A 16,364-nucleotide genomic window follows, 5' to 3' on the forward strand; every position below is an offset into this window, starting at 1 on the left:
TGCCCTGGCCAGGACTTCCAATACAATGTTAAATAGAAGTGGTAATAGAGGGCATCCCTGTCGGTTCCCGTTCGTAAGAGGAATGCCTTGAGCCTTTCTCCATTAATAATGATGCTGGCCATTGGCTTTGCATATATACCCTTTATTATGTTAAGGAATTTCCCTTCTATCCCTATTTTGCTGGGAGTTCTGAAGAGGAATGGAAGTTGGATTTTATCAAATGCCTTTTCTGCATTGACTGATATAATCATATGGTTCTTTTCTTTTCTTTTGTTTATGTGGTGGATTATATTGATTGATTTTCTGATGTTGAACCATCCTTGTAAACCTGGTATGAATCCCAGTTGGTCTGGGTGTATTAATTTTTTGATATGTTGTTGGATTCTGTTGGCTAGGATTTGTTAAGGATTTTTGCGTCTATGTTCATGAGGGATATTGGTCTGTAGTTTTCCTTTCTAGTGATGTCTTTCCCTGGTTTTGGTATTAGTGTTATGCTTGCTTCATAAAATGAGTTTGGGAGTATTTCATCTTTTTCTATGTTCTGGAATAGCTTGAGTAGTATAGGTGTCAACTCTTCTCTGAATATTTGATAGAATTCTCCAGAGACGCCATCAGAGCCAGGTCTTTTCTTTGTGGGAAGATTTTTTATGACTTGTTCAATTTCTTCTTTTGTTATAGGTCTGTTCAAGTTTTCTATCTCTAAGTGGGATAGTTTAGGTAGGTCTTGTGATTCAAGAAACTTGTCAATCTCTTCTAGGTTCTCAAATCAGTTTTTCATAGTATTCTGTCAGTATCTTTTTTATTTCAGTTGGTTCTGTTGTGATGACACCATTTTCAGTACAATTCTTGTGATCTGGGTCTTCTCTTTCTTTTCTTTTGTTAGGTCTGCCAATGGTTTATTGATTTTATTAATCTTTTTGAAGAACCAGCTTTTTGTTTTGTTGATATTCTCTATTTTTTTTTTTTTTTTCTGTTTCATTTATTTCTACTCTGGTCTTTATTATTTCCTTACTTCTAGATACTGTAGAATTCTTTCTAGTTGTTGGAGTTGATGAGTTTGAGTGTTGATTTTGTTTCTTTCCTCTTTTTTGATGTATGCATTTATTGCTATAAACTGTCCTCTAAGTACTTCTTTCACTGTGTCTCATAGGTTTTGGTATGATGTATCTTCATTCTCATTTGTTTCTAGGAATTTTTTTTATTCCAGTTTTCATCTCTTCTGTTACCCAGTAGTTTTTGAGCAGTGAGTTGTTCAGCTTCCGTATGTTTGATGCTTTTTCCTTGCTCTTCCTATTATTAATTTCTAATTTTATAGCATTGTGGTCTGAGAAGATGCTTTGTAGTATTTCAATGCTTTTGAATTTATTGAGGTTTTTTTTTTTATGTCCTAACATATAGTTTATTCTGGAGAAGGATCCATGTGCACTGGAGAAGGATGTGAATTATGCTTTTGTTGGGTGAAATGCTCTGTTTATGTCTATGAGGTCGAGTTGATTGTATTGTTGAGTTCATCTGTATCTTTGTTGAGTTTTTTCCTAGTTTACCTGTCCCTTTTTGAAAGTGATGTGTTAAAGTCTCTTACTACTAGAGTTGTCTATTATCCCTTTTAATTCAATTAATATTTGTTTCACATATTTTAGAGCACTTTCATTGGGTGCATAAATATTTATTATTGTAACATTTTTGTCAATTGACCCTTTCAGCATCATACAATGTCCTTTTTTTATCTCTTATGATGTTTTTCACCTTACTGTCTATTTTGTCAGAGATTAATATTGCCACTCCTGCTCTTTTTTGGTTTCTGCTGGCTTGGTATATTTTTTTTCCATTCCTTAACTCTTAATTTGTTTTTATCTTTGTGTCTAAGGTGGGTTGCTTGTAGGCAGCAAATCAATGGATTTTCTTTTCTTATCCAATCTGCCACTCTCTTTCTCTTGATAAGTGCATTTAGTCCATTCACATTGAGTGTAATTAATGATAGGTATGAATTAATTGCTGTCATTCTATTGTGGTTTTCGTCATGTTGTTGGTGTTTCCTTGGTCCCTATACTTTTCTGTGCTGAGTTTGGTTTGTTGGCTAATGCTTTCTCCCTTTTCTTCTTTATTGTTGGTTTTGTGCTTATTAAGCCCAGATGTTTTCCTTCCTTCTGGATTTGCTTAGGGGGATTGTTACTCTTCTCTGTGGTTACCTTGGAGTATATTCTTGTCTCTACATTTTTAGAACAGTGCGTACTATGAAGACATTGTCCTGTTTTCCTCTCCATTTGGAAGTTTGTACCTAGAAGTTTTATTCCCTCTGATAGGTTAGTTACTGTTGTTGTGTGATTGACGCCCTTGGTTTTTAGAGTGCAATGGTTTGTGGTCTTATTTTGAGTTTCTATTTCTGATTTGGTTTTAGTGTTGATGTCACATATCCTGATTTTGTTGATCTCTGTTGTGGGTTCTCTATTGGAAGAACTTCCTTAAGCATTTCTTGTAAGGTTGATCTGGTTTTTACAAATTCCCTTAATTTCTGTTTGTCTGAGAATGCCTTGATTTGGCCCTCATATCTGATGGATAAATTGGCCGGATATAGGATTCTTGGTTAGAAGTTCTTTTTCTTCAGTGTTTTATATATGCCGTCCTATTGCCTTCTTGCCTGCATGGTTTCTGCTGAGTAATTGGAGCTTAGCCTAACTGTTTGATTAGTATAAGTAATATTTCTCTTATCCCAGGCAGCTCTCAAAATTTTTTTTTTTTTTTTTTTTTGTCTTTGGTTTTGGAGAGTTTGATTATAATATGTCTTGGTGTTTTTCTCTTGGGATCTATCTTGTCTTTACCACAGATTCTTGATGTGACCTTAGAGCATATCACTTCCTCCTACTGGACTTCTCTTTCTCCAAGCCTCCTTGCCCAGAGCATATTCAGATTGTACATATAAAACATGTTCATATAAAGAGTTGTGTCTGGGAAACAGGCCAATTTATAAAGGGAAGTATGTGTGTGAAATTCCACAGAATTTTTAAATGAAGAGTTATCTGGTAATTGTCCAAACTTGACTAAATCAATTTGTTTCATCAACTAAATAAGTTTATTCGTTCATCTGTCCTTTCATCTAGCCATCCATCTGACTGTCCCTAAATTCATGCAAATAAGCATTTATTGAGAACCTTATATGAGCCAACTCATGCCAGATGCCTGAAATTCCATGAAAAGCAAGATAGACTCACAAACTATTGTTGAACTGGTATTCTTGGAATAACCACATGCAATAATCAAGAAAAAGTAAAATAATTACTGATGGTGATTAATGCTATGAAGAAACTTAACAGAGGGTTATGAATAACATTTGGCTGATCTAGACTTCTTTGTCTCAGAGAAAAAACATTTGTGAAACCCTATTATGGAGCTTTTATGATGGATAGAAAGACAACGGTCTCATTATTGTTTACTAACTTATCCTAAAGACCTAGTGTGTTACCAGTTACATAAGTGCTCAATGACTCATTATTATTCTCGTAGTTTGTTACACATTCTACAACATTTATTGTGGCCTGTGGACTGGCCCTGATTTACAAACTGTTACTGGTTCATGACGAGATAAGTATAGAAATTGAGAATAAACATTTATAAATTTATTTGTATTGTATTTTTAAAATATTTATTGGCAGTGGATTGGAAATTTAAAAACAATGCAAAACTGTCTTTCACCATATACAATGTGAAAAACACTGCTCTGAAAGACCAGTTGCTCTCAGCTACACTGTAAAGAGGCTAAGAGATACAAAAAAAAATAGGAATAATCTAAGAAGAAGAAGAAAATGAACATTTATTCAGTGCCACTAAATGCTGGTCAGTCTAGTCAGTGTTTAGTTAATGACTGAATACATGTTCTATTCACTCCACTCTAAGCACCTTCCTCTAGGTGTTGAGATCTATGCTAAAATAAGACCATGGAGTTGGGGATGCCAGTGGGCCACCTGTATCACCTGCTTTCCCTATGTGGTGCATGACATTCTCACTTCCATGCTATATCCTTACTGTCTCTCAAAACCAAAACCAAACTCTGCCACTGAGTTAATTCTGACTCATAGCAACAACCCTCATTGCGTTTTTAAGGCTGTCAATCTTTATGGAACCAGACTGCCCCATCTTTCTTCTGTGTAGTGGCTGGTGATTTGTGCCACTGACCTTTTGGTTAGCAGCCAAATGTCTTAGGCCCTACGCCACCAGAGCTCCTTTACTATCTCTATGTAACAGATTTTTTCTTTACTATATTATCTGCTTTTCAGAAAATCCATCTTATCAATCAGGGTGGGAGTAAGAAAATGATTTGATAACTAACCAAGTGCTATCCACTGAGGACTGGTGAGACTTCCTTCCAAGCTGCTTTCTATAGGATTATATACTTTACTAGACTAATTCTAGAAGTCCCTGTGTGGTGCAAACAATTAAGTGCTTGACTACTAATTTAAAGGCTGGCTGTTCGAACCCACCCAGAGACACCTCAGAAGAAAGGCTTGATGATCTGCTTCCAAAAGGTCACAGACTTAAGAACCCTATGGAGCGTTCTACTCTACAACACATTGGGTTGACATGAGTCAGAAGCAACCTGACGGCAAACATTTTTTGTTATTATTTGTTTTAATTTACTCTTGTGTATTGTTAAGCCTGAGATTGACTCTTACTTAATTGCTTAAGGATTATTTCTCAATATGAGATCTGCTCTGGTGGCATAGTGCCTAAGGCATTTGACTGCTAACCAGAAGGCTGGCAGTTCAAACCCACCAGCCACTCCCCGGAAGGAAGGTTGGGCAATCTACTTCTATAGGGATACCACCTCAGAAACCAAAGGAGGGGTCTCTATGAGTTGAATCCGACTTGATGGCAGTGGGTTTGTTTTGTTTCAGATTAATTGATTTTCAAATTTGTATCCATGTTTGGAGATAGACTGAGCTATAGGTCTCTGATTCTAGTTTGAGCCCATCCTTAGAATTGATGTGCATGAAGACATTGCATTTTTGCTTTTTGTTAGTACACAGTGAACATTTCCAACCTTTCTGTCTTTAGTAAAGCCAATGATAAATGAAACCAGTATCATGGGTCCAATTCCTTATGGCCAGTTCCTGGATTCTGTTCCAGGGTTACCCTGACCCAGATCAGTAGTGGGAGTGTGCAGGAAGGTTTGAATCAGTAAGTGAAGATCTTCCCCTTGTGGGTGGAAAAAAGATTCTAATGGTTTTTACTGAAGTGCAATACTGAATTGCATTGACAGAATGGTATCTCTGTGTGATGAGAGTAATTCTACCTCTTTCAACTTACAGGTGGGACTGTTGGGAAGAACCGGATCAGGGAAAAGCACTTTGTTATCAGCTTTTTTGAGGCTGCTGAACACTGAAGGAGAAATCCTGATTGATGGTGTGTCTTGGGATTCGATACCTTTGCAACAGTGGAGGAAAGCCTTTGGAGTGATCCCACAGGTGAGCCTGAGGACTTAGCCAGAACAAAAGTTACCAGATGACACTGTTACCATTATTTGACATTTCTTCAGGAGAGGAGCCCTGGTACACAGTGGTTAACCACTTGGCTTCTAACCAAAAGATCCATAATTCAAACCCACCTGCTGCTCCGTGGGAGAAAGAGGGGACAGTCTGCTTCCATAAGGATTTACAGCCTTGGGAACCTTGTGGGGCAGTTCTACTGTGTCCTATAGGGTTACTATGAGTCAGAATCGACGCAATGGCAATGAGTTTTGTGCTAGGAAATGCACATTTCTTTGCAAACTATATTCATAGTGTGTTGCTGTCTTTTTTTCTGCAATGCAATTCTCTAATAGGGAGAAAAACTGCCTCTAAGAGTTGGAAATTTTTGGAGTTGTACATCATTGAAATGCTAATAGTTTTGATAGCCTTTCCCAGAAGGCACAGGCCACAGCTGGAGCACAGTGGCTTTTGTTTTCATCAAGTTTTTTTTTCTTTTTCCTGCTTCAGTGGTCTAAGCTCCATGTTAGCAATCACAGCAGGTTGAGAAATGCTTTGGAAGACATAAAAGATGCTGCTGAAATAACAAAATCTTGGAAGCATGAGGTAGCGGAACTAAAATAGAAAGTGTAATGATTGTTTTTTGTTCTTTGGATGGGATGAACCATGTCAGATTAATCTGTAGCTTTTCTTTTTTTTAAATGTCACTCTTTGATTTTGGTCACAAAGGATCCCAAACCTCCCTGCCTTGGTGTTCTTGTGCAAGAGGACTTCTTGTATGTGAGAGAAATAGCAATGGTTCCAAATTTTTAAGGATCTAAATGGAAACCAAGGAATGTCCTTACTGGGACCAAAACTGAAAGGCATTTGCAACATTCTACTATATTTGTTCTCATCTCTGTGGGCACATCCACTGTTTTAATTACCATTTTTGTCCCTTTGTACTAATAGAAACTGAATCCACTTCACTACCATTGTTCTTTTGAATAAGTCTTTACTTTAACACAAAATTCACATGTCAAGCTTCAGGTAAAGTAACTACAAATCTAGACAGAGAATGAAAGTGTATATGTCGTGATAGATAACCTTTATAGAACATTTGTTCTTTTCAACTAATGAGGCACTAAATACTGTAATGACCATACTTGATGTTTTAAATTCATTTGCATTGGACTTTGACCTGTTGCCAGAAGGTTGAATCTTAGTTGGGGATTTGAAAAACAGTATTGCCTCTTCAGAGAGGAACAAAAGAGATTGTCAGATGATTTAAAGATAAAGAAACAGTGGAAATGCAAGTATCCCCAGGTGATAGCAAAATACAAAATAAAAATGTTGAAGAACATGGAATAAATCTGGTTGTCCCAGAAATGTGGTTCAGTTTAATGTCTTCTGGCCCCATTTAAATCTAGCAACAGTAAAGCTTTTGGTTTTTGTTGTTCTTGTTCCTGCAAATCTGCCCATTAAAATAAACAAAGCTCTAAAAAAAATAGCTGCAATTCCACTGGAAGTCCTTCCATTCATATACAATGTGGTGCATTCCATTCATGTACAAGAGTGTTTTTTGAGTTATTCTGTGCTCTACTTAGGACTTTAAAAAACACAAGACCTGTAGGAAATCAAAGTGAACTAAGGTTATGAAAATTGTTTATCTTGCCTTTGTGCCAAAGTGGACCTTCCAAACTTCCCTTTATTTCACATTTTCCCTCTTTCATGGCTTCAAATCTTATACAAACTTACAAAGAAATACTTTCAAAGATGCTTTTGAAAAAATGAGTGATGATGTTTATGTAGATGTTTCTCATTATTTCTGTTTATGACCCTGGTGTCTGGGACTGGACCCCAGTATCACAAACATGCCTAAGACAATGTACTATTTTTTCTACAGTTGACAACCTGAGGACATTAGGAAAGGAAGAAAGAGGGCACAATCTACTTTTTGACATCCCATCCAAGAGATGATTTTCTTTCTCTAGCCTTCTTTCTATGAAACTTCAATTTAATTTTTTTTTCCTTTTCTGGACTCTGTTCTTTACATAGTAAAAAAGAAAGATTTAATATCCAGCGAGAGCTGTTTTTGTTTACTTTTTCTTCCTCCTAACTTCCTGACCTTGCAAGGGTATAGTTCCCCAAGAGCTCTGACATTGAGACATCAGGGAGCTTTGGGTCAATTGGGCACTTGTTCTCAGAGACGTTAAGCAGGGGCTTTGAACAAGAAACAGTCCCTTTTTTCTCACAGTGATCTCAAGTATCAGCCATGGAATCACAAGATGCCATTAGTTTTGGCAAATTCTTGCAAGTTTTTATTTTATTTTTTAAATATCTTCCCTCCTGTAGCTAGAATGCAATCTTGGAGAATGTATGGGACTGATATATAGGGTATTATGTATGTATATTTCACACTGGAACCTTCTTTAATTTGTTCCAGTTACCTATAAGAGCATGGTAAGAAGGCAGTGAAGCCTATAGTCAGAGCCCCATTGGCTTGAACACCAAGACTTAGGACTATTCATTAGCTTTTAACCTTGTTAAGTCCTTAATTAATTGGAAAAAAAAAAAAGAAAAGTAATCTTTAAAAATATATACATGTGTGTATGTGTGTGTGTATATGTATATACCTTTTGTTTGGCTAGAAGCCATAGGTATGGGTTTAGTTTCAGATCTGAAGGGAAGCTAGGGGCCATAGTCTCAGGGGTTCCACCAAGCTCTATCAGACCAGCAAACCTGGTCCCCTCCCTTTTTTCCCAAATGATTTTGAGTTTTGTTCCACATTGTTCTCCCACTCTATCCAGGATCTCCTACATAGATCCTCCTCCGAGTGGTTGACAGCGGTAGCTGGGAACCATCTAGTTCTTCTGGTCTCATAGTCGTATAGGCTGGGGACTGCATGGTTTACCAGTTGCTAGGACTAATTGTTTCCATGAATCTTTGGTTTTCTTCATTCTTCTTTGCTCTGGATGAGGAGAGACCCATCGTTGCATCTAGATGGCTGCTTGCAAGCTTTTAAGATCCCAGTTGCTACTTGACATAGTAGGAGGTGGAATGATGTTTTGTGTAGTATGTTATGCCAACTGAGCTTGATGTCCTCTGCAACTATGGTCCCGAGACCACAGGTGCACCTACTTGGTCCCTCTGGGTAGCTGGCTGTGACCAAGAAGTGACTACAACCTTGTCCCTTGTCAGCTCGACTATACACCTGGGAATTCAGATCATACAAATACACTTATAAGACCATTGTCTGCCAACCATATACATGGTTTTAGGAACACCCCCTGCTTCATAGACATACTTAATAGTTCAGCCTGTCCACCAATTTATCCACCCATATACCCATGTTTGCCTTTACTGACAACACAGTACTGTATGTGCACAAGGGTTCATCTTTGTTGTCTGTACCTCCCATTTACCTCTCTATGTCTTCCTCTTCCTCAGTGCCACCATGTTGATCACTCACATTTGGTACATTGCCCTTCCTTCACCCAAATCAATACTTATATCTACCTATCTAACAGTGTTCTGTCCCCTCCCTTCTTACCCCTGGTAACCAACTAAGAAAATTTCCTTCTATAGATAAACCTTTCCTTGACTTTTACCATAACAGACTAATACAATATTTGTCCTTCTGTGATTGACTTATTTCACTCAGCATAATGTCCTCCAAGTTCATCCACGTTATGCAGTGTTTTGCAGATTCTAGGTTATTCTTTAAGGTTGCATAGTATTCCATTGTGTGTATGTATCAAAGTTTGGTTATTCATTCCTCAGCTGATGAACACCTAGGTTGTTTCCGTCTTTTGGCTATTGTAAATAGTGCTGTGATGAACATGGGTGTGCATATGTCTTTTCATGTCATGACTCTCATTTCTTTAGGATATATACCTAGTAATGGAATGGCTGGGTCAAATGATATTTCTAATTCCAACTTTTTCAGGAATCACCATACTGCTTTCCACAGTGGTTGTACCATTTTACAGTCCCACCACCAGTGTATGAGAGTTCCAATCTCTCCATAAAAATATATTTTTTAAACTTTAATGTTAAGTTTGAAAGACTATAAGTAATTCTTAGAAAACAACTAAGCCTGCACTTGCTCTGAGATTTTATAATCCAAAAATAATCATGTCCACACATGACCCTCACCCCAGGGCTGGAGCAGCTTTTACCATGAGGGATATCAGATAAGGCCAAAACACATATCTGTAGATATGAACAATGAAACTAATGGTACAGTACTTATTCCACTTGAAACTGTAATCAATTATTAAACTCTTGTATGTGAAAGACCTGAGTTCAATTCCTGACCAATGTACCTCACATGCAGCCACCACTCATGTGTCCCTGGGGGTTTGCATGTTGCTATGATACTGAATATGTTTCAGTGGAGCTTCCAGACTAAGATGGACTAAGAAGAAGCTCCTGGCAATCTACTGAAAATCAGTCATTGAAATCCCTATGGATCACAATTGTGTGATCCACAACTCATCATGGGGTTAGTATAGGACCAGCCATGGACGGGGGGTTGACTCCACAACAGCTAATGACATCAGCATTCTTATATTAAATACTATGGAGCCTGTCCACCACTCATCAGTTAGTTTGTCATACTATGGTGGCTTGCATGTGGCTATGAGGCTGGAGGCTAGGCCACTGTTATTTCAAATACCAGCTGGGTCACCTGTGGTGGACAGGTTTCAGCAGAGCTTCCAGACTAAGAAAGACTTGCAAGAAGGAAGGAAACATCCACTTCTCTAAGAATTGGCCAGTGCAAACCTTTTGAATAGCAGTGAAAATGTCTGGTATATCACTGGAAAACTTTATGAATATCCCTGAAATATTGTCTGATAGTGTGCCAGAAGATGAGTCCCTCAGGTCGGAAGACACTCAAAATATGAGTGGGGAAGAGTTGCCTCTTCAAAATACAGTCATCTTAATGATGTGGATCGGTAAAGCTTTCAGGGCCTCCATTTACTGATGTGGCATGACTCAAAATGGGAAGAAACAGCTGCAAATACCCATTAATAATCAGAACTTGGAATGTACAAAGTATAAATGTAGGAAAATTGGAAGTTGTTAAAAATGAAATGCATAAAGATCAATATTCTACGCATTAAAACCAAACCCACTGCCATTGAGTTGACTCCAACTCATAGCAGACCTTATTGCATTTCTGAGGTGGTAAATCTTTATGGAAGTAGATTGTCAAGTCTTCCGTGGAGTGGCTGGTGGGTTTGAATCATAACTTTCTGGTTAACAGTCAAATGCCTTAGGCACTGCACCACCAGAGCTCCTTATCTTAGGCATTAGTGAGCTGAAATGGAGTGATTTTGGCCATTTTGAATCAGACAATCATATGATCTACTATGCTGGGAATGACAAATTGAGGAGGAATCATGTGGCATTCAACATCACAAAGAATGTTTCAAAATGTATCCTGACGTACAATGCTGTCAGTGATAGGGTAAGAGCCACATCCCTACAAGGAAGACCATTTAATACTATTATTCAAATATACACACAAACCATCAAAGCCAGAGACAAGAAAATTGAAGATTTTTACCAAATTCTGCAGTCTAAAATTGACCAAACCTGCAACTGAAATGTGTTGATTATTACTGGTGATTGGAATGCAAAAGTTGGAAACAAAGAAGAATCACCAGTAGTTGGAAAATATGGCCTTGGTGATAGAAATGATGCTGGAGATAGCATAATAAAATTTAGCAAGGCCAATGACTTATTCATTGCAAATATCTTTTTTCAACAACATAAATGGTGGTTATACACATGAACTTCACCAGATAAAATACACAGGAATCAGATGGACTATATCTGTGGAAAGAGGGAATGGAGAAGCTCAATATCTTCCCCCAAAACAAGGCTAGGAGCTAGTTGTGGAACAGACTATCAACGCTCATATATAAGTTCAAGTTGAAGCAGAAGACAATTAAAACAAGTCCACAAGAGCCAAAATATGACCTTGATTACATCCCACCTGAATTTAGAGACCATCTAAAGAATAGATTTGATGCATTGAACACCAATGATCCAAACCGGAGGAATGACATCAAGAACGTCATACATGAAGAAAGAACAAAGTGATTAAAAAGACAAGAAAGGAAGAAAAGACCAAATTGGATGTCAGAAGAGACTCTGAAACTTACTTTTCAATGGAAAGTTGTTGTTGTTGTTGTTATGTGCCGTCCAGTCGGACCCGACTCATAGTGACCACTCCTTGGGTTTCCGAGGCAGTATCACTATGGAAGTAGATTGCCCAACCTTCCTTCTGAGGAGTGGTTGGTAGGTTTGAACTGCCAGCCTTCTGGTTAGAAGGCAAGTGCCTTAGGCACTACTTGATCAGAGCTTCTACTTTCAATGGAAAATAGCTAAAACAAATGGAAGAAATGACAAGATAAAAGAACTGAACAGAAGATTTCAAAGAGCAGCTTGAGAAGACAAAGCCAATTACCGTAATGAAATGTGCAAAGACCTGGAGTAAGAAAATCAAAAGGGAAGAACATGCTCAACATTTCTGAAGCTGAAAGAACTGAAGAAAAAAATTCAAGTCTCAAGTTGCAATATTGAAAGATTCTATGGGAAAAATATTGAATGATGCAGGAAACATCAAAAGAAGATGGAAGGAATACAGAGTCACTGTACCAAAAATAATTAGTCAATGTTCATCCATTTAAGGAGGTGGCATATGATCAAGAACCAATGGTTTTGAAGGAAGAAGTCAAAGCTGCACTGAAGGAAGTGGTGAAAAACAAGACTCCAGGAACTGATGGAATAACCATTGAGATGTTTCAACAAACAGATGCCACTCTGGAGGCACTCACTTTTGTGTCCCAAGAAATTTGAAAGACAGCTACTTGGCCAACTGACTGGATGAGATCAATATTTGTACCCATTCCAAAGAAAGGTGATCCCACAGTATGTGGAAATTATCGAACAACATCATTAACATTACACACAAGTAAAATCTTGGTGAAGATAATTCAAAAAATGGTTGCAGCAGTATATTGACAGGGAACTTCCAGAAATCCAAGCTGGATTCAGAAGAGGATATGGAACAAAGGATGTCATTGCTGATGTCAGATGGATCATGGCTCAAACAAAGAATACCAGAAAGATGTTTACTTGTATTTTATTGAGTATGCAAAAGCATTCAACTCTGTGGATCATAACAAATTGTGGCTAACATTGAGAAGAATGGGAATTCCAGAACACTTAACTGTGTTCATGAGGAACCTATACATAGACCAGGAGGCTGTCATTCGAACAGAATAAAGGGATGCTGCATGGTTGAAAATCAAGAAGAGAAGTCAAGGTTGTATCGTTTCACCATACTTATTTAATTTGTATGCTAAGCAAATAATCCAAGAAGCTACATTATATGAAAAAGACTATGGCATCAGGATTGGAGGAAAACTCAATAACAACCTGCAATATGCAAATGACATAACCTTGCTTGCTAAAAGTGAAGATGACTTGAAGCTCTTACTGTTGAAGATTAAAGACTACAGTGTGCAGTATGGATTATACCTCAATTTAAAGAAAATGACAATCCTCACAACTGGACCAATAAGCAGCATCATGATAAATGGAGAAAAGATTGAAGTTGTCAAAGATTTCATATTACTTGTTCCCACAATCAACACCAATGGAAGCAGCAGTCAAGAAATCAAAGTATTGCACTGGGTAAATATGCTGCAAAAGATATCTTTAGAAAGACAAAGAGAGGTATGTGGGAGATACAGACAACAAAGATGAACCCTTGTGCACATACAGTACTGCGTTGTAAGTGAAGGCAAACATGGGTATACGGATGGGTAGATGGGTGCACAGGCTGAACTATTAGGTATGTCAATGAAGCAGGGAGCGTTCCCAAAACCATGTATATGGTTGGCAGACAGTGGTCCTATAAGTGTATTTGTATGATCTGAATTCCCAGGTGTATAGTAGAGCTGACAAGGGACAAGGTTGTAGTCACTTCTTGGTCACAGCCAGCTACCCAGAGGGACCGAGTAGTTGAACCTGTGGGCTCGGGACCATAGTTGCAGAGGACATCAAGCTCAGTTGGCATAACATACTACACAAAACATTGTTCCACCTCCTACTTTGGAGAGGAGCGACTGGGATCTTAAAAGCTGCCAAGCAGCCATCTAGTTGCAACAATGGGTCTCTCCTCGTCCAGACCAAAGAAGAATGAAGAAAAACAAAAATTCATGGAAACAATTAGTCCTAGTGACTGGTACACCATCTGATCTGGAGCCTATACAACTTTATGAGACCAGAAGAACTAGATGGTGCCTGGTTAATACTGTCAACCACTTGGAAGAGGATCTATGTAGGAGATCCTGGATAGAGAGGGAGAACAATGTGGAACAAAATTGAAAATCATTTGAGAAAAAAAAAGGGGGGGGACCAGGTTTGCTAGTCTGATAGAGCCTTGTGGAACCCCTGAGACTATGGCCCCTAGCTGCCCTTCAGGTCTGGAATGGAACCCATGCCTGTGGCTTCCAGCCAATAAAAGACAGGCATATGAATTGAACATTTACCTGAGGTAGATACACTCCTTGGGAAGAACAATCATGGGATAAAGAAGGCCTGCTTATGCACAGGGAGACAGCTCAGGGGGCAGGAGTGCATGGAGGGCTGGACACTGGGAAGAGGTAATTATCAGGAGGAAGTAGGAGGGAAGCTGTTGCATTGTGGTGAACTGTGGTCAATATCATGAGACAAAGTGTACGTGAACTGCTGTATGGAAAGTGAATATGTTCTGTAAATTTTCACCCAACTCACAATTTAAAAAAAAAAAAAAAAAGATCTCTTTAAAGTGCTTAAGAGCAAAGATGTTTCTTTGAAGACTAAGGTGCACTGAAGCCAAGCCATGGTGCTTTCAATAGCCTCATATGCATGTGAAAGCTGGACAAGGAATAAGGGAGACTGAAGAAGAGTTGATGCTTTTGAGTTGTGGTGCTGACAGTACCATGGACTGCCAGAAGAATGAGCAAATCTCCTGGAAGAAGTACAGCTAGAATGCCCCTTGAAAGGGAGAAAGGCCAGACTTGGTTTCACCTACTTTGGTAATGTTATCAGAAGGGACCAGTCTCTGGAGAAGGATGTCATGCCTGGCAAAGTGGAAGGTCAGCTAAAAAGGGGAAAGCCCTCAGCAAGATGGATCGACACAGTGGCTGCGACAGTGGTCTCAATGACAGCAAGGATTCTGAGGCTGACACAGGACCTTGCAGTGTTTTGTTCTGTTGCAGATAGAGTCACTATGAGTTGGCACCGACTTGATGGCAACCTGACAACAACAACAACATGGGTTCTATAGTTGTATGAAAGATATATTAGAACTTATCCTTGACCTGTCACAGATAGGTCCAGCCCAGTCCAACCTCTGAGCTTCTAATGAAAAGGTTAAAACTGTACTCATTTCTAAGGTCAGAGATTAAAGGAAGGAAGAATATAACCCAAATGCCAAACTAAATATAAAAGAAATAAACAAAGTTAAATATAGGTAGTTAAATATACTCACATACGTGGGCCAGTTAGAAAGTTCTACGTTAACTGTGAAGGAGAGAATTCAGTCCCAAAACCCTGTTGCCGCCACTTTACCGTGTCTCTGTATCCTTCCTTGGTTTCTACTCCCACTGTGGTAACCCGGACTTTTTCTGGCTTGCGTGTATGAAGTAACTTCTTTTCTTCTCACCATCTCCTTCACTTTCCTCCATTTCATCTCACATACAAATTAATCTTTTTAGAGGCTTTCCTATTTTGTAATTATCCAAGTCGAAAACCTTCTAGCATACTACCTTCTCCACCGCATAGGCCCAGATTTTCCTTTTGCCATTTCCAGCATACGCACATTGACAGCTCAGATGCTAAACTCTGCCACCTGGCCTTTTCTGACTCCCTCATCCCATTAACCCTGACTCTAAGCCCAGTCTTCTGCTCTCACATTCCCAGTCCCAGATGAGTTCTGGAACCTGGGTTATATTACTCTCCTGGTCCTCCTGATGTGTCTTGTACTAGAATTATCTGTGAATTTGTTTAGTTTCCCTGTAGTATTGTAAATACTTAAGGAGCCCTGGTGACACAGATGGTAATATTGAGCTGCTAACTGAAAGGTCAGCAGTTCAAACATACCAGTTGCTCCACTCTGCGGGAGAAAAATATGATAGTTTGCTTCTATAAAGATTACAGCCTTGGAAATCCTATGGGACAGTTCTACTGGGTTGCTATGAGTCAGAATCAACTTGATGGCAATGGGTTTTGGTTTATTGTGAATATTTGGTAGACATCCTAGTTAAGGGAGCAGATTTAAATAAAATTGTCAACAATCAAACAAGACTGGTGAAAAGAATATAATAGCAATGATAAATTAAATACTAATTTTTTTCCTTACAAATTTTTCTGTTATATAGCATATAACACAATACTTTGCATGGCGGGAATTTAATACTTCATGTTTTATGCTGAGTCACTAAATTATTCCTTTTACAAGGGACCAGGTTCTAAAGATACCTGGGTTTTATTAGAGAAGTTATTTAATTTCTCTGTGCCTGTTTCCTTATCTGTAAGATGGATATAACAGCAGTAAGTACTTCATTAGATTGTTAAGAGGATTAAATGAGTTAATACACGTAAAATGTTTAGATATACTCCTGGCACATAGTTGTTGATGTTATGTGCTGTGGAGTCGGACCCGATTCATAGTGACCCCTCCATTGGTTTTCGAGGCAGTATCACTATGGAAGTAGATTGCCCAACCTTCCTTCTGAGGAGTGGCTGGTGGGTTTGAACCACCAGCCTTCTGGTTAGCAGTCAGGTGCCTTAGGCACTATGCTACCAGAGCTCCCATATACCATGCAGTACATAAAATAAATATCAAATATGTGCACATTC

At 38.5% G+C, this 16,364-nt stretch overlaps 1 protein-coding gene across 1 annotated transcript in view; it reads left to right on the forward strand.

Annotated features, from left to right (window-relative positions):
- Positions 1-16,364, forward strand: part of CFTR (CF transmembrane conductance regulator) — a 247,152-nt gene that overhangs the window by 215,869 nt on the left and 14,919 nt on the right. Inside the window, exon 23 of the mRNA XM_007954507.1 lies at positions 5,304-5,459. Within this exon, the coding sequence (XP_007952698.1) occupies positions 5,304-5,459 (156 nt within the window). The remainder of the gene's footprint in view (positions 1-5,303; positions 5,460-16,364) is intronic.

This window comes from Orycteropus afer, unplaced genomic scaffold, assembly GCF_000298275.1.
Source record: "Orycteropus afer afer isolate SDZICR_OR568_19922 unplaced genomic scaffold, OryAfe1.0 scaffold00462, whole genome shotgun sequence".
Classification (NCBI taxonomy): domain Eukaryota; kingdom Metazoa; phylum Chordata; class Mammalia; order Tubulidentata; family Orycteropodidae; genus Orycteropus; species Orycteropus afer.